This window comes from Poecilia reticulata, chromosome 10, assembly GCF_904066995.2.
Source record: "Poecilia reticulata chromosome 10, P_reticulata-male-v2, whole genome shotgun sequence".
NCBI classification, from domain to species: Eukaryota; Metazoa; Chordata; class Actinopteri; order Cyprinodontiformes; family Poeciliidae; genus Poecilia; species Poecilia reticulata.
The window spans coordinates 6,638,597-6,661,739 of record NC_088839.1 but is presented as its reverse complement, the minus strand read 5'-3'; the positions used below and the strand labels follow the sequence as shown (position 1 = coordinate 6,661,739).

Genomic DNA, 23,143 nt, shown 5'->3' with positions numbered 1-23,143 from the left:
CTGGTCTGGTTCAAATGCAAATATGAATGCCAAGTGGACCGGAGACTGCTCCAAAAGCAGGAAGGAGTCTATTGTTCAGGGCATTCTGGGTAAATACAACCAAATATAAACACACTAGTCTAGTGCTTATGGGAGAAATGGCTCTTGGTAAGACAAGAGAGAAATCCTACGACGGCTAAAATCTGAGGCCATTTTTGTTTACATTTTGTGAAGAAAGAAGTTGTGGTCATGTCTTCTTCTGAGGTTCTGGTATTGTTTTATTCAGTGGTTCTTAATGCAGCGCCGCCACAGGTAAAGGTGGGGAAACAGGTTTTTAAAAGTATTTGGTTTGAGTCTCAAGACATTTTCCTGTAAGAATAAAGGATTTATAATAATAATATGACTTTTGAAGGCAGTTTGTTTGCGCTGGCTTTATTTAGGGTTAAAACTTGTGTCAGACTTTTCAGAATCTTAAATGTAAAGAAAATTGAAAAAACATATACGATTCACAATTATGCACTGGTTTGGTTCACCATATTAAGTTTAATCACCTTTAAGTTACTGTACATTAAAGTTTGGGGTAGTAACGTGACAAAATGTGGAAAAGTTTGAGGGGTATGAATACTAGTCCAAGCCTATTGTTTATCATCATCCTGTCCCAATTTCTACCTTTAGAATAAACACATATTCTAGCATTACACCAAACGAAACAATGTTTCTTTTATCTTCTCTTTTATCCAAACAGACCTCTTGTTCCCCAGTGAACTGCTCTGAACCCCTGGGGAGAAAAGAGGGCTTTTATTTTTATTTGCTCTCAACTCCGAGCACACGCAAACACATAACAGTATGGATCATTACAAAAGGATACTCTGTGCAGATGGTGGGTCTAGGAACGAGAAAAACCAGAAGACACAGGTTCCCCCACCTGTCCATTCAGCAGTGTCATGGGGATGTTGCAGTAGACATGGCGCCCCCCGGGGCCCAGGGTGGAGAACTGCACCGTGGAGGGAGGAGGGAGCGGAGGCGACATGGAAGAAGGCTGCGGGGGAAGCTGGAACTCGTAGCTGCGGCAGAAGTGCCGCATTTGGGCCGCTGTAGCAGTGTGACCCCCTCCCAGTGGCAAGGTCATCTGGTTGTAGTCAGGGATCTCCGTTGCCAAGGCAACCTGTGAGTTAAAACAGAAGGAAAAAGAAATGTAGCTGGGGATTTTTCAGAAGGTTGTCATAATGCTTAGATTTTCACACTTCCTCTCGGGACGAGTTATGAAAACAAGCAATTTGGAAAATAGAGAACCAAATAAGGAACATTTGGAATTACAATGGGGAAAAATGATCCTTTATTATCTTAAACATTTAAAAACAAAGAAGAGGAAGGATACATCAGACGAGCTGTGTGGTGCAATTCTGTACCACACAGCTCGTCTGATGTGTATGTGTCTGATGTGAATAGGAAAAAATGTGACTAAAATCATTCAACATAAAAGTGTCAACTATATGTTGTATTGTTACCTTTGCTATCTTTGTCATCAGCTCATTGCATCCTGTTGCTGCTGCTGTGTTATTTTTGGCTTGGATTAGTCATTTTTTCTGCGTTGCCACTTCTGCAGAATGTGTTTGACTAATCATTAAAGATAAGTTTATCATATTTTGACATAGCGTGCCTATAAAAAGTATTCACTCCCCTGGATGTTTGACCTTTTTATCCCGCTTACAAATCAATCATGATGAACAAAATGTGAACTTTTGACAAAAAATAAATAATTTGAGTAAAAACTGATTTCTACAAAATAATAGTGATAGATAAATTAAAATACACAGCACCTTAGAGATTTTTTTTGTATCCATCCCCTGACTTCTAGTAAGGGGATGGATACATCCCTTTACTAGCAACACTTGAGTTCTGACTCAAGTGTTGAGTTCTGACTTGAGTTCTGACTCAAGTGTTGCTTGAGTCAGAACGTTAAATGTGTGCCAACAGTTCGAATTGGCGTTGGTATTTACTGACCTGATGGTGGCCATGGCGATTCTCATTAGGGGGCGCTAGGGAGGCAGAGGTGGTCGTCATGGCGATGGTTGAGACAGTGGTCTGTAGGTCACCAAAGAGGCCCTGTTCACCTGAGTCCATTACCTGTAAACATGAAAGAGTTTTCTTTTTTCTTGATCTTAATCGTAGAGAAGCTGTGAAGTAAGGTCAGTGAATAGCAAACCTAACTGTTGGTTATTAGTGAGTAGGATAGATGGCTAGCATCATGGGTTCAATATGCTTCTCCAATTCTTCCAAATGCCTCAGAGTGTGTTCTCTGTTGCTCATGAATCCAAGCAAAGTGTCTTGGTTTGAGGTATGAATTAGAGGTGGGCGATATGGACTTTAAGTTTCATCATGATATTTTGTGATGCCATTGTGATCATGATAAGTGACAATAAGAACTATTTATTCCATCTTTTTAGGTGTTTTGCTGTGACTGTGTCTCACATCAATTATAGTCTCACAAATACAAATAATGCTCATGAATAACATTCCAATCGTTAGTGAAATATCTTAGGACACCAGGCATGTAAAGAAGTGTGATTTATATCACTAAGCTGCACACAGTAACTGTGTTTTCAGATTTATCTATGCTTTTATTGAATAAACTGTGGAGAAAATAGTTAAGCAATCAATCCCAACAGATTGATGAACTACTGAGTGTTTTTAAACTGTATTAAATTAAATGTTTTATGATAACTATGAATCAGATTCTTATAAGAAACGAATCACGATACATGATAAACTATATGATAAATGCCCACCAATAGTATGAATAACTACAGACTTGAATATGTCAGGTGTTCCCAACTAAGATCCTAACAGTGCAGAATTGTACATTTCTTAAGCTGCATATTTTACAACAAAAATGTCAGAAACGTGGTTTAGTTTTTATTGTATGCTACCTGACGTCTGGACAGAGTCTCTCTGCGTTTAGCCGGCATCTCATAGACCACCTGCTTCCAAAACTTGGAGGACAGCTCATTGCTCTTTGGACCCCTCCACTTGATAACAGATAAGACCTTCCGAGAAGAACACCAAACGTTAGTGATGATGTCACTTCTGCAGCTCTTGTCCTCCATCAAATGCCGTGATCTCCATACCTTGATCGTATGCTTCAGCGCGTCCACCTCTTGGTAGTTCATGACATTCTTCAAGTTTGCGCACTCTATCATGATCACCTAGGCAAACGATGATGAGGGAAGAAGCATGTAGGACCTTCTTAACACTTGAATCAAACAAGAAAAGATGCGTCAGGTTGAACCCCACCTTGATCTCTCCTGTAACCAGCATGGAGTGGAGACGTGTCTCTATCTGGAAGATGCTCCAGCCTCTTTTGGCAACAAATTCTGGAGTCAGAACAATGATCAAACGTCTGCTTTGCTCCACGCTACGCGCCAAGTCCTCAATGTAGGCTGATGGGGAGAGAGAGAGAATATGGAGTGTTTATGCAGAGCAACAATAAAGATCCACAAGGAATAATCTTAGCTATAATGATAATCCATTAATTCACATAGATTAACAAGAAAAGTGTGGAGTGTTTTGGTCAACCGCAACCTTTGTGACATCGAAGCCCTCCCTCATGTAGCCACTGGTTCCAACAATATGATATGTATTTTTGTGTTTTTATGATGTAAAACACTTCGAACTGCCTTGTTGCTGAAATGTGTTATACAAAAAAACTTGATTGATTGATTGAGTGATGTACAAAGACCCACTGAACCTAAGTCAAGATCACTGAGTCCTGTGCTTCTGCGAGACATTCTGACACAACCGCTGCTCTTCATGATTGACTTCTTTACTCTCAACCACTAGGGGGCATACTAGATGATTTGAAACTAACGGACCTCTTGATTATGGATGCAGAATCAGATGTTTTCCAGTGTCAAATCATGACAGAATAAGGTTCAGCAACTATTTAGCAGACAGTTCAATGAATCAAACTTTTGGTCACATTTGATGCACTGCGACATCGATGAATAAACTTCACATTGCATGAGGTTCAATGTAGGACTAACTGGCTTAGAGGATGTGCTTGATGTTAGGCTCTTAGTATGGGTGTGAAATTTGCAGCTGTAAGTGACTTGCCTCAACATAACCCATCTAGCCAATGAAGTCATCATGCTCTATCATTGAGTCATTTGATTATTCTGGAAGATCCAATACATGGACTTCCAGAATATGGCCCTATGACATGTTGGTGACAGTAAGGCTGGTAAAGACCAGCCCCTTGTCCAGAGGGTCTGGGCCCTTGGATATTCAGAAATGATTGCTTCCTGGAGGTGTGGGTTTTTTATTTAAAGATCAGAGCACCCCTTAAGAATCCTCTCCTAAAGCATTATATTTTCTTGTTTGCTTTCCTCCCACGGCCTGATTTCCAAAGGACATCCACCATAGGTAGTGAATGACTGAATAACTGACATGGTGACTTGCGTGACAAAACCCCTTGTGATGGATGTTTTGACTGACACCAAACAGGAAGTGGTTTCTTAGCATTTTGCTGATGGAAAACATATCGGGGTCAGGGGCTGAGGCGGCTGCATTTGGTATTATAGAAATACAGTTATTCCTGTTTACAGCCCATCTCCAGTTAGTTGTTTGCAGCGTTCTCCGTGTCGGTTTTTGCAACATGTAACGTTAAGATTGCTTATTGTTTGTCTTTGTGCGTCCGTGGACAACAGGATCTCCCCCCTTTTTCTGTATCGCTCCCTTCTCCTCTGTCACATCTTCACCTGCTAACTGAATTAATGACAGAGACTCTCCAACAACACATTGCAATTTCACGCTCAATTTGAGAGGCACAAATAGTACAGAACATCCCTGAATTCAGCCCGTTTCTTCCCTGCCTCTTCCATCGCTCGTTTAATCTCTCTCTCTCTTCCCCCCCGCTCTTCTCTCGCCCCCCCCGTCTCCGTTTGTGAGGATTATGTTAATCAATTAATAAAACAGCACAGACCAGTGACCGTGCCGCCACCTCTTTTTGCTCTCGTTATTTATTTTTGCGCTCTCGTGTTCGTTCCGAGGCGCTAAGTGGGCTGGATAATTGAATGGTGTGTTTAAGGTCTGCTCCGCCACCGGCTTTGGAAGAAACACTGGGAAAAGAGAAAAGAAAAAATGGCAAATCGCTCTTTCTTGGTCGGTGTCACACTCATGCTCTCTGTTCCTCTCGATGTGTGTGTGTATTTATGAACAGCAGACATTTGTTTCAGGGATGTTTTTAGGGCAGCAGTGAAACCTCTCAGACTTTTTTCATGATTTTTTTTCTTAGGAACCTAGATTTAGCTAACCGCAAACTATGTGGGGCAACGTTATTTGTCAAGAGCCATATTTAAGTGGCAATATATGTTTATTTGTAAATCAATAGTAAAACCAGGGCAAAGGGCTTTTACTTTGTGATACAGTAGTTATATTGACTATGAATTCATTTTTCTTGGAACTTTTAGAACATAAACTGATGACTTGACTAAAAGTAATGGCACATTGACTATTTTATTTTGTCAAGTTTAAACCACGTTTACATGCACTGAATAAAAATATAAAGACCTTTTCTTTCCTGTTTCAGGTCACTCAGGATCACCACTACTCTTCCTATTTGATAAATGGAATCATTTCAAGGATTACTACACTTAAACGTCTTACTTGAAATTCTAAAGTTTATAATTAACACATAGCTGTAAAAACATTGCCTCAATACAGATTTCCTCTTATTTTTTTATTTTTGCTGGACTAAGGTTCAAGATCAACACACCTCATGATTAATTCACACCTGTTGTGGTTTAAATGTGTGGAAATGAATATTGTCTTTGACGCATTTTTTTTACAACTAAAAAGCCTCAGTAGGTATTTGTTTTAAAAAGTAAACTTATTTGAAAATTGGTTTGGAGGTATAGACCCATTAGAGCGGAGAGTGACTTCCATCAAAAGAAATAATAGTAGAGATGTGCCGATCAGGTTTTTTCCTGCCGATATCGATCACCCATGAGGGCCGATCACCGATACCGATCACCGATACCGATCACATAATTATTATTTATTTATTTTTTATCATAAACACTACCGGTTACATTATGTGGAAAAAGGAACCATGAATTCACCTTAATTTAGACAAAAACTTGTTTTTAATAACTTTTTCCAAGAAGAAAACTAAACAAAACAGGCATTGTGCAAATTGTACTGCTATTGGTAATACTATCTTTAACAGACTGATAACATATGAAGGCTCTGAAGAGGCTAAATAATGCAAAGAGCCAAAATAAAACCTCTCAACATTGCCAAAAAGTTCAAGTATAAAACTTAACATTCAAAGGCAAATACAGGATCCATTACAATAAACAATCCAGAGTTACTGAATGAAAACTTCCTGTTAGCATGGCGGCTAGCTGATTACTGCTAGTTCTGAGTGGCTGTTTCTGACTGAGTGGAGTAATTATGCAGAACAGGGAGGAGATCGAATATTTTTTCAGAGATTATCTGTCTCATGTTAGGACAGCGAAAGTTTTAATACGTATGTAAAATGTATTTTTTTAGGTTCGATGCAGCAGCTTCAAACAGAGGTTCGGTGTGAGAGTCATTACCAGGTGGAGCAGAAGCGGCGCTCCATCTGTGAAATATTACTACCTGTATTGCGTAGCAGAGGTTCAACAGCGAGAGTAGAACCAGCATCTTACATCGCAGCTCGAAGACTTAAATAATTTTGCGGGTTATTTGTTTAGCTTTCTGACCGTCATGCTAATCCGGGTGAGTGTTTGTACCTGCTATCTGATCCTCCGTATGTCATTTTTACTGCAGTGAGCCTCGATGTAGCCAAACTCCGTCAAGTATGGCATTGTTTTTATGCCATATTAGATTCGTCGTGTTGATGCATTTTGACGTGCTTCAATTTTCCGCCGCAACACGCAAAGGTCCCCATTCACTCAGTGCGTTATAGTTCCACATCGCTTAGGATGTGTTGCTGCGCGTTTGCGCAGTGTGAAGGAAAGAGGAGACCAGCTGCACAAGCAGGCTGTGAAATGAGATGCAGGTGATCGGTTTGTGTGATCGGCAACAAGAGACCGTGATCGGCGATCACCGATCATACACTTTTTCATGGAAATCGGCCCGATTACGATTGGTGACCGATCGATCGGCACACCTCTAAATAATAGTAATAATAATAATAGAAAAGACTGGCAGCTATAATGAATCTCCTTTGATACTGGACTTAGTGTACAAGTCCAGAACTTTTAAAGTGGGTTATTCTTTGATCATTTGTTTATAGAATAAAAATAAAATTCCTTTCTCCATTTGGGTCTGAAACATCCTGTCATTCCTCTCTGTTTTATGATCAACTCTAAGTCAGGGTGCTGTGTCTTGTAGTCCCAGTCAGATTATGATTCCTGCAGCATAGCTGAGGTTTATCTTATGGAAACAAACTTTCTAATAATAATAATAATATAGAGGAATCATGCTGACATCAGACCTTGGATACAAATGTCTGTTTATATTCATCATTACAGTATGAAAGTGTTAAAATCTCATCTTTACTCCTCTTCCCTCACTTATCTACTTTCAAGGAACAATGTTGGACATTTTCCACACACTGATATTATTGAAGCAGTTGAAAAAAATGCCTACATTTATTATATTAAATCACATGAAGCTCATGAAGTTTTTATTTATGGTTTCTGGCATTTTTGCCTGTTTTACACAATTTTCAAATCTAAGCTTGAACTACTTTTATACAGTTTTCCTTTGCCTAGACCAAGATCAAATATATAGCACAGCTACAAATATTTGAATAAGTGAAATCACGTGTAATTGGCCACCTGGATGTGTGCTGCTTTTGATGCTATTAAGAAACGACTGCTTTCTAGATGCATAGACTCTAAGGTTTTAAATTTTACCAAGTTGCTAACATTTGGTCATGTGTAATTTGCCAGTTCGATGCTATTAAGCTTACCAGTAGTTGATTGCGCTGTAAACAACCATCCTCCACTGCGAAGAGAGAAGGATGGAACCGAACAAGAAGGCTGTTAATGTTAAATGCAATATTTGGAGGCATGGCCAACGCAATATGAACGGCTTCATTCACTGCCATTACTACAACTATAGGCAGATTACAATTCTAAAATAAACAAAAAATCAATGTAATCGTTCGCAACTCCTCTTCCATTTCGCTGATTGGCCCAATAGAAATTCCACCAAAGACAATCCACTTCAATGGGAGAAATTCTCAACTGGAGCAGGGAAGGAAAACGAGAATCTAGTGGATTAGCATAGAAAATGGCCCGGCTGCCATCACACCAACCCTGACAATAACAGATCTATCAAGATAATCAGACAATAAAACTATTGCAGTACAATCTCGGTTCAAATGAGATGCCAATATCAACACACCTCAAGATTAATTCACACCTTTTGTTTGGGTTTAAATGTGTGGAAATGAATATTGTCTTTGATGGCAGTATGTTTTAAAAACAAACTGACTCTTAATGAAGCCAGTCGGACATTTTGGGTTTCATTTCATTTACACTGGACTTTGCAGAACCAACGAGAGCAAATTACTCACAATTACATTATATACATATAACAAGTGTTTGTAAATTTTTGCACCGTTTGTGATATGAGTGATATGCAGTCCTGTTTGGACTCCGAAGCCCGTACTGAGAATTTGACGTGGCCTCAAAAGACAGACAAATGTTGTGAACATTAGCTTCTGATTCAAAGTTAGATAAAGCTTCATTTAAGTAGGAAAACTACTGTATATATGTTTCTTTGTGTGCATGTGATGTACGCCTGAGAGCCGACAGAGATAGATTAGTTCAGCAGTAAGTGCGTTGTGATGAAGCTCTGCACACATTTTTATTTATTCTGACAGACTGATGAATTCTGGGGATTGGGGATTACAGTGACCTATAGAGAGAGAGAGTGTGTGAGTGTGTGTGTGTGAGAGAGAGAGGAGGTTGATAAATGGAATGATACTTACTACTGCTGGGTATTAAATCTCTGTCTGGTATAAATAGTTTGTATCCGTAATGCTTTTCAAGAACGTCCGGTAGAATCTCCAGAGCAAAGGTCTCCTCGTCGCTGCTCGTCCTGTCAGGAGAGAAAAACGGAGAAAAAATTATTGCAGACTGAAATACAAAACATTGGGGCCACTGCTCACGGCTCCACTTATTTAAAAGGCTACTTCACATGTTTGGGAGTTTGGTTCTGCAGGGAAAATGTGACAGTCAGTGTCTAATAGAGGTGCAGAAAAAAAAGTAAATAGAGAGTTGCAAATTCTAGTCTTAGGAATTCGGAATCAGTTCAAAGTGCGCAAAATTTCTATTTTTTGGGGGAAAATTGTATTTTTATTATTTTTTATTTTTTTATCTAAGAAGCCAAGCAGCGAAACTAAGCTAACCTAACAGAATTTTATGCCTATGCCAAACCTATTTTCGTTTAAAAATAAAATGATAGAATTTGATACAGTATAGAACCTTATAAACTTGTTGTAAATAATTTTTCTATACAGTGTATTTTCTTTTGTCAGTCACGTCATTTAGGCAAACAGAATCCCTGGACCGTTTGAATAGTAAAATTGGTTTCTGAATTAAAAATCTTTTCTGAACGGAATCCTGACCCTAAAAATTGTAATCGAACATTCAATCTGCCTGAGTTTAATTTAGATGTTTTACTTATTAAAATATTATATTTATTTCCATCAGATGGCTATGGTAGTTTGGGTAAATTGGTCTTGGTAATAGAAACATAAATCTCTTATGCAATATAAGGTGAGACTCTTGCACTTGCAAAATATTAGTTTATGTTATGTGTGAAGAATTCAAGGTGAAGTTTACAAAGAGTATTGAGAGTAAGCCTGATGGTGGCAGCATCATGCTGTGGGGCTGGTTTACTGCCAGAGGTGCTGAGGCCCATTCTGTTCAGAATGTTTTAGAGAAGCTAAACAAATGAAACCTGGATACAACTGGTTATTTCAGCAGAAGAACTGAGACCAAAACATCATGTTTAACGTTTAAGGCAGGCTGGACTAGCCTTCACAAATCCCTGACATCAAGTCTATTGAAAATTTGCAGCGCATGCTGAAAAGGTTGGAGTCTGAAAATCGACTCAAATAAGCTTAACAAAATTCAGAGGTGGTCAAATATTGAAGCGCTGGGGATGTGTGTGTATGTTTGAGGCCGTGGCTATAATTTTGACCCGTTATGGATGAGTGAAAATCCATAAAAAGTTCAAACTTGTGCATCAAATTCTTTTAAATAATCATCCCAGTTGCTTGGTGTGTGATCATTTTACCCCTCAAAATGAGTTCAAATAAAGTATCAAACACCCAAAATGAAATGGTAAACTTCTGACTGTAAGCTCCAGAGCTGATGCGCTTTAAAAAACGTTTTTTTTTGCAAATCTTTGTGAAAATTTTAACTTTTATTCTTCACCATCAAAGCACATTAGTTCTCCTTACTTAAAAAATATGTGCAAACTCATTGCCTCACTTTTTTTTTTTTACAGTTGTCATTAAATGAACTGATAATTAACATTAACTTGTACAATTTTGATACAAGTTAACTTAATAAATCTGAATAATATGTAATTACTGAAACAGCCCAAAGATTATTTTTTGTACATGTAATAAACCCCAAATGTTTCTGAAGAGACATTTTAATAACTTGAAACTACTTTTATAAAAAGAAAACTTCTTGATTGGAACAGTTCCTGGCTTCTGCTTTTTGGTTCATTTCTTACTTAAACTTGAACAGAAGATGTAGAGAGCACTGATAGCTTTCTAACTGTTTCTCAGTAAAACTAACAGTGAGGTTTATCAAAAATGAACATACCACTCACTCATGGTGCAGTTTCATGTATGCAAATGCCCATGGAATAAAAAAAGTGGCTAATAAGAGCTTTACTGCTCTGAAAATAGACTCATTCTTCACATGATTTCAAATTAACTAGGTCCTCAAAATGCTTATAAGTAGGTGAATAAAAGGAAAGCTATATCCACTTAATTTATTTGAATAAAGTGGACGTTGTAAAGGTATTATACTGTTTAATTCAAATGTATTCGTCTGACCTGCCCAAAGAGTCCAGGTCCACCTTGGTGTAGGACAGGTAGGCGTCGTACTCCTTGTTGTCTGGGGAGAGAAAAGATGATGAAGACAAACTGCATGGACTCAAACCCAGCGTTTCTCTAGATGTGCTTCTGTTACAAATGTACGCAAAATGTTGTCATTTGGCGTTTACACTGACCGCAAAACTGCAAATTGAAATGATGAAAATGAATTTGCTTGATGGAAACATGACAATTTAGAAAAAGCTCATGTCTTTGGATAAAAAGTTTTTTACTACGATGAGGTGTTTTTTTTTTGGCCATATAGCAATTGGTTTATTTTGCAAAACTGCAATGGAAACACATATTTTCACATCACATGAGTCACATGATCAACAACCGAATCTTAATACTGGCCTAAACCATGAGGAAGAAGACAGAGGAAGTACTAGGAGGATGATGGTACGCATGATTTTTAAATAATTGTCACATGAACAAACTTATTAATGCGGGACTTTAATTATGCCTCTTATTTAACAGAAGAAACAATTGCAAATTTATGTTTTTCCACATTAGCAGAATGTCAACAAAGATTTGTGCACCCTTGTAATGGAAATGGCGCCAAATTTCCGCTAATATCAAAAAATAAACACAATTTCACAATTGTGGTATCTCTATTAACTAGGAATCACAATTAAAATCAAACTTGTATACATTTGCTCACTCAATAAGTCATCAACATTCATCGTCCAACCACTTCCTGTTGTCTTCTTCATGGTTTTTGGCAGTAGTAACATCCGATTGTTGATCATTTAACTCGTGTGATGCAAACAAAATGTTTCCGTTGTAGTTTTGTGAAATAATCCAATTTTGATATGACCGACAAGCTACCTTATCCAAATGACAAAACTTTTTATTGACAATAAAAGGTGCCGGGTTTCCATTGAGCAAAGTTATTTTCAAAATGTGAAATTATACAGTCAGTTATACAGCTTCTGGCTTCTACTTTAGCATTTCTCTTAGAGAGGTTAAGAGTTTCCCGTCAAACTCCATGAAGAATCCCCCGGAGGAATGCCGAGCAGCTCACCATCTTCAGTCTCGTCACTCCCGAAGTGTCTCCTGTAGCAGAGCATGATCTCCAGGTTGTAGCACTTATAAAGCGCGGTTAGGATCCCCAGCAACAGCAGGATGACCCCAAGGCCGCCCGCCAGCTCCAGGCGATACATATCTGCCAGAGATACAGCGGGGAGAGAACGCACAGCCCATGAGATCCTTATCAGCTAACAGTCTGAGGAATTCCAGCTGAAGTGGGAGATAAATACAGGTAAAAGCTTTTATTTTCGTGTTCTCTGACTTTACTTTGCTCCGTCCTTCTTAAACTACTCCGCTAACACCTGAGGGTATCTAGGGCAACCTGACTTTCAGAAACAGATAAGCAGGAGCTTCAATTCCCTTCAGAGTGGCCCTTTTTCTAAGCAGAATCTTCTTCAGTCGTAAAAAAAAAAAGAGAAAGAAAAAAAAGAATCTGATAATAATGGCTTTTCAGTTGGGATGATTATTTTTTTGATGAGTCACAGCCGCCTCTAGAAGCATCATTCAGAGACCGCCAATCATTCCTATCGGTGCAGCACAGATAAAAGGAACAGTGTGACTAAAGCAGAAAACTCTCCAAAGAGAAAGCAGACAGGTTGTTAAGCGAGGGTCAAATCAGCCAGCAGCTAACGACTGCTGTCTATTATGGATATTTGTGTCTTTCATAAGAGTGATTCAGTTTGAATGTTCATGATGAAAGATGAAATGAACAATCCACTCAATGCTTTAAATGGAGGTCAGAGAAGGCAGTCCTTGATGGCTGCATGGGAGGAAATGAGTTTGAATCAGGAAACGCTTTAAAAAAAAGATAAAGATAAAGATAAAGATAGGTATACAGCCCTTCTTACCCCAAAGAGATTACTATCACTTCCTGAATGGAAGTGGTGGTGCTAGTGATATACACACTGTCACTGCTTAATTTTATCTACATAATGTTTTGCTTTGTCCGTTTTTATTTCAAGTCATTTCCTGTTTGGCACAAGTATTGAATTGCAAAGCCCTTAGATCAGTGATGTCCAGGCATTTTTCTGGTGGGGGAGAGAAAAGTATTTAGATTTTTCAGGTTCACCTGATCAACGGCAAACTAAACGCACATTATTTTAATAAAACAGCATGATTTCTGTAGAGAAATAATCTCTACAATAATCTTTGTAGAACTTTCCATTTCGATAGGCTTTTTCAGCATGTTATGTTATTGCCTCATCAAGACAGACCTGGAGTGTGATGTGTTTGAGAAATCCTTTAATCTCCATGGCAACCACTCATTTGGGCTAAACACCTGGGTGGACCTAGCTCCGCCTTTCAGAATGAAGCTCCTCCTCCTTCAGATCATCCGCCTAATCTCCCTCCCACCCCCCGCCACTCAGCTCCTTCAGAATAGCCAACAGCAATTGGCAAACACCTGGTGGAACTGCGCATCTACTGAGCTCATTATAGGAGCTACTTCTCAGTAAAACGCTGGTATAAACTCTGTGAAAGAGTTAATAGAGGAGCCATGTTGTGATGACTTCCTGAAGGCGGAGTTTCAGAAAGAGCAGTTGCTTCTTAAAGAGACAGAGGCCTGATTTCAAAGCAATACATTATAAAGTCTAATTTCTTTGACTTTATATGCTGGTTATATACATCATTGTATAACAACTGAAGGTAACATAATTAATTGTGCTATACAATGATACTATGTGCCTAGAAAATACATAATATTGCCCTTTTAAGAGTCTAAGACATTTACCAGTTAACTCCCCCCCAGAAAAAAACCCAACAGTTGATGATTTTTCTCTTGATTTTCTTTTTTGTCTTGTCAGCAAGAACAGGTCATGACTGTCTCACTTTATTTTGCCAAGTTAATAAAAAGTCCTAATTGTTTTTCTAGTTTGCATAACCAGATTTAGAATGATCCAGCTAGCACAGCGTGACGTGATCAAGTCCCACATGTTTTCTGACATTGCACAGTTTGTGTTGAGCTTTAGATTCAGTGTTACCACTCAGTCTGTTGGAGCTTCTGTAACAAACACTCAAAGTTGACTTGATGTTTTGGGTCACAGTGTTTCTCTATAGGAACAGTCACTTTGCATGTCCTGTTGTGTGTTTTATCTGCAGTGCATACATACTGAAATGTTTTCCCTGTTTACTTCGGTTGTGTTGTGTGTTGACACTGACATGTTTGCTGTGTGAAACCATTCAAACGATTTTGTGTTTTACAAAACCGAAGATTATAAGAGAAAAAAAAAAAACACAAACAACTTCTGCTGTATTACAAAACACCATGCCTTTATGGAATCACGTCGACACTTCAGACACAATCTCAGATGGAGTGTGTGTGTGCGTGCGTGTGTGTGTGTGTGAGTGAATGATAGTGCCTTCATAGGCAATATGAGTGTATGGGAGATTAATGGAACATGGCTGGTGAATGACACCCTGGGAAATATGATCCATTTGTGCCTCCCTCTCCACCACCACATCATCCGACACAAACACACGCACACACACGCACGCATGCACGCAAGTAAACACACGCCGGCTCATCTCGTCCCCAACTTCTCCTGGAAGCACTTCATTCCACGACCACATTTTATCGATTTTTTCCAGTCACAGCGAGGAATTCTGCTCCATATCCACATTTCAGATTGCAGCTGGGACTTTTCCTTAACGCAGTACGAGACAGTGATATGTTTCCAATGACATAAGGCAAACGCTCAAAACTAATGTGTCTGCATGGACGGACAATACTGAATAATAATAAAACACGACTACTTCTAAAGTTTCATCAGAAACTCACGTTGCAGTTGAATTAGCTCGTATCTTATTAGCTTATTTAACTGAGAAACTACAGGTCCTTCTCAAAAGATTAGCATATTGTGATAAAGTTAATTATTTTCCATAATGTGATGATAAAAATTAAACTGTCATGTATTTTAGATTCATTGCACACCAACTGAAATATTTCAGGTCTTTTTAATACTGATGATTTTGGCATACAGCTCATGAAAACCCAAAATCCCTGTCTCAAAAAATTTGCCTATTTCATCCGACCAATAAAAGAAATGTGTTTTAATACCAAAAAAGTCAACCTTCAAATAATTATGTTCAGTTATGCACTCAATACTTGGTCAGGAATCCTTTTGCAGCCTTGAATGTGGCATGGAGGCCATCAGCCTGTGGCTCTGCTGAGGTGTTATGGAGCCCAGGATGCTACGATGGCCTTAAGCTCATCCAGAGTTTTGGGTCTTGCGTCTCTCAACTTTCTCTTCACAATATCCCACAGATTCTCTATGGGGTTCAGGTCAGGAGAATTGGCAGGCCAATTGAGCACAGTAATACCATGGTCAGTAATACCATGGTCAGTAATACCAGTGGTTTTCTCACTGTGAACAGGTGCCAGGTTGTGCTGAAAAATGAAATCTTCATCTCCATAAAGTTTTTCAGCAGATGGAAGCATGAAGTGCTCCAAAACCTCCTGATAGCTGCTGCATTGACCTGCCCTTGATAAAACACAGTGGACCAACACCAGCAGCTGACATGGCTCCTCAGACCATCACTGGCTGTGGGTACTTGACACTGGACTTGTGGCCTTTTGGCATTTCCTTCTCCCCAGTCTTCCTCCAGACTCTGGCACCTTGATTTCCGAATGACATGCAAAATTTGCTTTCATCCGAAAAAAGTACTTTGGACCACTGAGCAACAGTCCAGTGCTGCTTCTCTCTAGCCCAGGTCAGGCGCTTCTGCTGCTGTTTCTGGTTCAAAAGTGGCTTGACCTTTGACCTGTGGAATGCGCCACCTGTAGCCCATTTGCTGCACACGCCTGAGCACAGTGGCTCTGGATGTTTCTACTCCTGACTCAGTCCACTGCTTCCCCCAAGGTCTGGAATCTGCCCTTCTCCACCAGCTTCCTCAGGGTCCGGTCACCTCTTCTCATTGTGCAGCGTTTTCTGCCACACTTTTTCCTTCCCACTGAGGTGCCTTGATACAGCACTCTGGGAACAGCCTATTGGTTCAGAAATGTCTTTGTGTCTTTTACCCTCTTGCTTGAGGGCGCCAATGATGGCCTTCTGGACAGCAGTCAGGTCAGCAGTCTTACCCATGATTGTGGTTTTGAGTAATGAACCAGGCTGGGAGTTTTTAAAACCCTCAGGAATCTTTTGCAGGTGTTTAGAGTTACTTTGTTGATTCAGATGTTCAGGTTAACTGCTCGTTCAGAGAACCTTTTCATGATATGGAAATTTTTTGAGACAGGGATTTTGGGTTTTCATGAGCTGTATGCCAAAATCATCAGTATTAAAACAATAAAAGACCTGAAATATTTTAGTTGGTGTGCAATGAATCTAAAATATATGAAGGTTTAATTTTTATCATTACATTATGGAAAATAATGAACTTTATCACAATATGCTAATTTTTTCAGAAGGACCTGTATATTAATTTTGTTGCTGTGATTGAAATTCTCACAAACAAGTTGAATACAACCTGTTTAAATGGTCAAATAAAATAAATACAAGTACATTTTATTACAAAAAAACATCATAATAGCAAAGAGACGCATAACGGGGAACATAGTAGTACCGTACTGAAAGATCCAGCCAATTTTGATACGGCCAAACTTGAACTAGACCTCAAAGTTTAGTCTTCACAGGTAAAAACTAAAATCCAGACTGAATTTAAAGTCCGAACATGCATCAGTTCTTCTTAACTGAACAATTGTTTTAGAAGTAAAAACAGTGGGTGTTATGTCTCAATTGGCAATTGATGACATGATTATGATGCATTACTGACATTTCAAATGAATAATTTAATTTAACCAAATTCAGAATAACGTTACTTTCATTTACTTCCTTTTCTGACTTATTTAGGAGAACTGTTCTTTGAAAAAGCATTCGCACTGTAAAAACAAAATCTTACCAAGTATTTTAGTCTATGTGCTAGTGCTGATATCTTAGTAGACTTGAAATAAGACAAAACTAACTGTTCAGCAAGATGTTGGAGCTTGTTTTAAGAAAATAATTCCTTAATATTGATGAAAAAACTCTTGTTCTACTGGCTGATTATTTCACTTATAACATGTGAAAAATGTCTTGTTCTAAGTGAAATGATCTGCCAGTGGAACTAGACCTTATCCATCAATATTAAGGAATTATTTTCTTAAAGCAAGCTCAAATATATTGCTAAAAAGTTTCTTGTAAGTTAGTTTTGCCTTATTGCAACTGCAGGAAGATATTTGCACCAGCAACTACACCAAAAACACATGGTAAGATTTTATCTTTGCATTATTTCTTCAAGTTTTTGCTGTTTTTTTCTTACCTAAATGTTTCAGACCAACAAGCAAATGTCAATATCATCCATTATCTTCCACTTAATCCAGAGTCAGGTTGGGTTTGAACAACACCCCGACGTTTTTAGGTGCTAATGCACAAAAATGTAATCAACTTTCAGACATGCATCGGTTTAAAAACAGGTTCAGTCTTCAAACAGCCGTTTCCTACTATTTCAGGACCTGGAACATTTATGAACATTACTAACAAGCCAATTAAACACAGGGATAATTATGTCAAAAAACATAACACCTCAGTAGCCATTGTGCCATTTTAGTTTTTGCAATTCTTATGTGGAAAATATGGAAATAGCAATCATTTTTCAGTTTAATGTCATATCTTGAGACTATTACACGACTCTGCTTATTGTTTTATGACCCACACAGGAGTTCTTCAAGAGCCACAGTCAGTAGTGTGTGTGTGTGTGGGGGGGGGGGGATGTGCGTGTGTGTTTGTGTGTGCTGTAGTCTAGTCATTGGGAAAGAAGCAGGCACACCCTGAACATGTTTCCAGGTTTCATTGAGCCAAATGAAACAATCAGACACACAAACACACACACCTGTGGTCAGTTTTTGAATCTCCAATAAGCTCTATGCATGTCTGTAGTAATATGAAATCATAGCACAAAAAGAAAACCAAAAGATTGAAAAAGAAGAATAAATAAAGCTTCATGCACAAAGTTGAGACAGCAAACGTTTTGGCAAAGAACAATTGTTGTTTTTAGGTGAACAAGTTTTCTTTACAGGTTAACAGTTTGTGTTTGTCAATGTGACCTGATGGCACCAAATCACTAAAGTACGTTCATTTTTTTGTTTGTTTCATGAACCCAGAGCCGCTGCTTGTGTGTTTTATTCCTGCTCACCACTTCATATGAAGCCAAATTTTCTCTTTGACAAAAATGATCAATACATTTAAACTGAAGGCTAAAACATGTTGCTTGTGTCAAACATTGTAGGCGCAATTTGGAGGAGTGTGCAATTCTTTACAGCTGAGAGCCATCACACTGTTGTAAAATACAAAGTTGAGTTTCTGTATTTAAACAAATGACTGAATTAAAACAGAAGAGAAAGCCAGTCTGAGGACATGGCTAATACATTAGCTTTATTAAAAAGCTTTAGGTAACAAATTTTAAGATGATTCGTTTTTTTAAGGTATTTTAAGGAATTTGCAATCTTTCTCTTTTTGTGCCTCAGTTCAAACAGATTCAGTATCCTTTTTTCCATTCAAATTTGAATTTGGGTAATTAATTTTGTTAAGTGACATAACTCTATATCTATCAATTAGCTTCATTTTCTTTTTAAAATTTTGTTTCCTAAAAGAAACTTTTTATTCCATGTATTTTCTTTTTTGTTTACAACAAACAAAACAAAACAAACAAACAAAAAGCCCCACTACTAGATACATGTCCACATTCACCACTATCAGGCAACTGAGGCAAATGCAACAGTGACAACTGATAGCAAAAGATTTTTAATACAAAAAGTAAAATAAGTTGGTTAAAATGGGTGGCGGGGAGGAATTTCAATAGTCATTTAAAAATGAAACAAGTAAAAAAAAATAAATAAATAAATTCAGCCTCAGATCTCATTTTGTCGACCAGACATTTGGAAGTCTGGTTGTGCTAGATTTCACTCTTACATCTCATTTATATGTATATAAACTGACTAGTTTTAAGTTTGACCTTTGATTTTCTTCCATGTTTTAATTTTCATGTCATTTTATATTACGGAATCAACTGGATAGAAAATAACTGAGACAGATAACAATAAAACCTAAAGAAGACACTAAATTCATCTCTTTATTAGAAATGCAGGTTCTGATTTCTCTTAAAGTAACACACTCCTGTTTCTCACGTTACCCACTATAGGAAATGATGTTACCACGTCTGACCAGTAGGCGTCTCTCTAACTCTACCTCCACCAGCCTCATCGCTTCCACTCAGAGTTAAAGCTCAGAAGGAAGGGAATAAAAAAAAGCAGTCCAAGCAGAGGTAAGAAAAGCAGCAAATGTAACTAATTGCCAAACATTTGCTGTGTGGTAAAATGACCTCAGAATGTCTGCATTGATAATGAGACAGATTCAGAAATCTGTTTCTCCTCACCTCCCCCCGCTCCATGAACGATTGTCAGGTAGTTTCCATTAGTAACGACTTACTACCTTCGTCTGAAACCCGAGAGCGAGCGGAACCTTAAAATCGATTTTTAACCGTGCTTTTTACTCGTCCGCCACATAGAGAGGAGGTGAACTGGTGTCTGTGGGCAGAGGGGGAAGAGAATGATTAAAGAAAGTTCAATTAGATGAGAAACTTTTTCCTCCTCCCTTCGAATCAGAACCAAACACCAGACCAGCACCTTAATTAATTCCACAGCTTTCACTTTGTGTCCCACTGACTCATTTTTTTCTCCCTTTTGGTTTTATTGAGCAATATGTCAAAAAACAATAGGGAATATTCCTCAGCTGAGCTGCAGGAGGAGATGTTTCCTGGTTCTACACAGTATCAGTATGGATGTGTGTCATCAAAAGCCAATATTCTTCAATGCTTGCATTTTACTTAATAAACTGATATGTTGCACACACACCCACCAGGTTGTATTTTGTTGCCCAAAGTATACACAGGTTCAGTTAGAAAAACAAAGGTTGAATTTAGGGACAAACTAATACAATAATTTGGGCCGATATCGATATCCAATGTTAATGTTGCTGTTATGATCAATAACAGATATTTACCTTTATTTTATGGATCATGCTTCCATTTTTTACTCATGAAAAAAGCATTTTATAGCAGTTGATATTGATAATTATTGATTTTTTATATCTAGAATACTGCCATGTTGGTGTTGACTTTTCCTGTTTCATTCACATTTTTAAATCCACACACTTGTTTTTTTAAATTTAGTTTTAAACAGTTATGAGGCACGATGGAGAAGCTTAAAACTGCTGCTGCGCAAGTTACTCATCAGATTGTTGCTAAGCAACCAAAGAGTGAGTGAGTTATTTGATGCCACAAACTTTTCGTAGCTGTGAGAGGTTGAGCGACTAAAAACATTGTTCTGCCTACATCCCCCAGAATGCTGAGCGGTTCCGGATCAGAGTTCAGTGAAATGAATAAACATCCTATCGGACACATCTACGCCCACCATGATGCTGCATAGTCAGCATGTTCAGGGTGATTTGCTGTCTTATTTATATCCCACACACAACGTAAAGTTTGCAACCCAGAAAGTTACATCTTGATCTGATCCGACCAAAGGAGCTGGCTCTACATATTTGCAGTTGAAAACTGTAAACAGGTAATCTTCTGGCTTTCTTCTTACCACCCTGGCATAAGAGCTACAACTGCAAAAACACAATCTTAGTAAGTATATTTGTCTAGTTTCTAGTGCAGATATCTTAGTACACTTGAAATGCTAAAAACTAACTTACAAGTAACATTTCAGTAAGATACAAGAGCTTGTTTTAAGATAATTACTAAACATTGAACTTTTAAAAAAAAAATACTAGTTCCACTGTATTTCACTTATAACCAGAGATGTACTGATCTGATATTAATACCTGTATGAGTCCCGATATTGAAAAAAAATTCTAGGTTGGTATTGTTGACAATGTACCTGACCCATGACAGCAGATCTATTCAGTCTGCTTTATTATTTATTTTACGTTATAATTAGATTTCTTAATTGCACTTGCTGAAACATTTGAAAGACTGTTTGCTGCAGTTTATCTTATTTCATTGTCAGTTTCAGTTCATCTAATTTCCATGGGCTGTTAACCTCCTAACTGAACTGACTGAACAGACTAAATGTGTGTTATTTTTACATATTTGACCAAGCTTGTTAAGTTGCTGGTGTTTTACGTGTGCTGTACTGGTGCATAGTTAGAAAATACATTTGTAATTCAATGAGAATGCCTTACTGTTTGGACTTAAAAAATATATATTTTATAACTTCTTGTACAGGCGAGATGCCTGTTTCCATTTAAATACCAGTAAAAATCAAGAACGAGTTGTGTGCGTTGTTCAACTGGGAGTGGAGTCCCAGCTGTCATGCCACGTCAGTAGAACGCCCTCAGTAACCGTCCTAAACAAAGTTTGCTCCATCATCCTAAAACCTACGATGAAGAAAAGTCTCGGCAAAGCTTTCACAAAACTTTGAACGGCATCAGAGGAACAATGTCCCCATCTGTCCTACCAGTTTGTCACTTTCTCTCTCCTGTCAGCTCCTTCAGTCCGTCTCCCTTCCTGCCCCCCCCACCCTCTGCTAAGACTCCCGTCATGGTGGCTGAGGGCAGCTCTTTCTGCTCTGTCAGTTACGATAAGTGGACGGTGTGTATACCGTAGGTGTGCGTGTGTGTGTGTGTGCATGCGTGCAACACGGCTGCATCAAGCCATTACCTTGGGTCAGTGCAGAGCGAGGGCACATCCTAATTCAATCACACACACACGCACGCACGCAAACGCATACACACACACACGCACACACACTCGGAGAATGAAATCAAGCTTTGCTAACGTGCGCTAACTTAGGATAACTCCTGTTTTGTTTAGGGGCGCCGTGTTGCGTTCAGGGACCCAAATGCGACCCTATTAGCTCCAAGGATTTAGGCAGGAGGATCTGGAACAATTGGCCCAGTTAGAGAACTTTTACACAGAAAGAAGAGAAAGTTTGTAAAAGACCTTGCCTGTCTGAACGGGTTTAGTCATTCTAAGGAGTTGGTGGCTAGGAGAGTAGAGAGTAGGTTGATTTTCTTCTTTTTTTTGTATCAAAGTTCTGTAAGTGGGAAAATTACAAACACTCACTGTTTGTTTGACTAAACCCAAAGAAAGCAGCATCTCCAGCAGAGACATAACAAGCTGATTATATATTCGCCTTTTATGGTTTTTCAATGCGCCTTCAGCCTCAGTCGAACACGCTGGGCTCCCTCTGAATCCCGTGAATCAGCCAGGCTGCTCTTTTCAGCACGCAACAATTCTGCATTAAATGTGTGTTTAGTGCGTCTCTGAAGAAATGCAGAGCAGATCTTTTCGGTCACAGAATGGTGAAAGCAGACGTTTTGGGTAGAATGTAGCTGGTATTTCCCCCTAAAATAGACAAGATTTAACACATAAATCAAAAATATATTTCTGCGTTCTGCACCAAGTTGTAAATACTGGATTTTCTGGATTATAAATCACTCTGGAATATATTATATAAAAAAATGCATCTTGAAGATAAAAAAGTCGTATGTAAGTTGTTCTGGACTATAAGTCATAGGATCAGCCAAACTATGAGAAAAAATGCCACTTAGTCTGGAAAATACAATATTAATAAAACTGATCATTTGGGAATTTATGCTCAAACTTGAAATATTTTTAAGTTGTGTCTACATTTGTTCTAAAACTGCTGAAAAGCAGGTGCATCTGTCTTTGAGGTCATTTACAACTACAAAGCTAACTTTTATTTTGAAAGCTAATAAAATGATCAAACTACAAGCAGACTTCATTTATCTACATCTAGTCATGGTGACTACTTACTAATGCACACATTCATGCACCAAACATGCAGATCGGTCGACAGCTTGGGGTTTAGTGCCTTGCTCAGAGCTGCATCGACATGTGCAAGAAGGAAATCTGACCCAAAACCTTTGGATTACAACATCACTATTATTGCCACTGAACAGCAGTTGCCCCAACATGGTGAGATAGAAGCACTCAGCAATATTTGTCTCAGCAACACTAGTT

General features: G+C 38.5%; 1 protein-coding gene across 3 annotated transcripts in view; it reads right to left on the bottom strand.

The window, feature by feature from the left end:
• Positions 1–23,143, bottom strand: part of il1rapl2 (interleukin 1 receptor accessory protein-like 2) — a 397,523-nt gene that overhangs the window by 2,730 nt on the left and 371,650 nt on the right. For 2 of the 3 annotated variants that reach the window (XM_081611918.1, XM_081611917.1), the window contains 9 exons: positions 12,120–12,260; positions 11,057–11,117; positions 8,969–9,078; positions 3,274–3,419; positions 3,108–3,185; positions 2,910–3,026; positions 1,984–2,106; positions 905–1,144; positions 727–757 (listed from right to left, as the gene is read on the bottom strand). In XM_081611918.1, coding sequence (XP_081468044.1) covers positions 727–757; positions 905–1,144; positions 1,984–2,106; positions 2,910–3,026; positions 3,108–3,185; positions 3,274–3,419; positions 8,969–9,078; positions 11,057–11,117; positions 12,120–12,260 — 1,047 coding nt within the window. The remainder of the gene's footprint in view (positions 1–726; positions 758–904; positions 1,145–1,983; positions 2,107–2,909; positions 3,027–3,107; positions 3,186–3,273; positions 3,420–8,968; positions 9,079–11,056; positions 11,118–12,119; positions 12,261–23,143) is intronic. The other variant, XM_081611919.1, reaches the window with a different exon arrangement.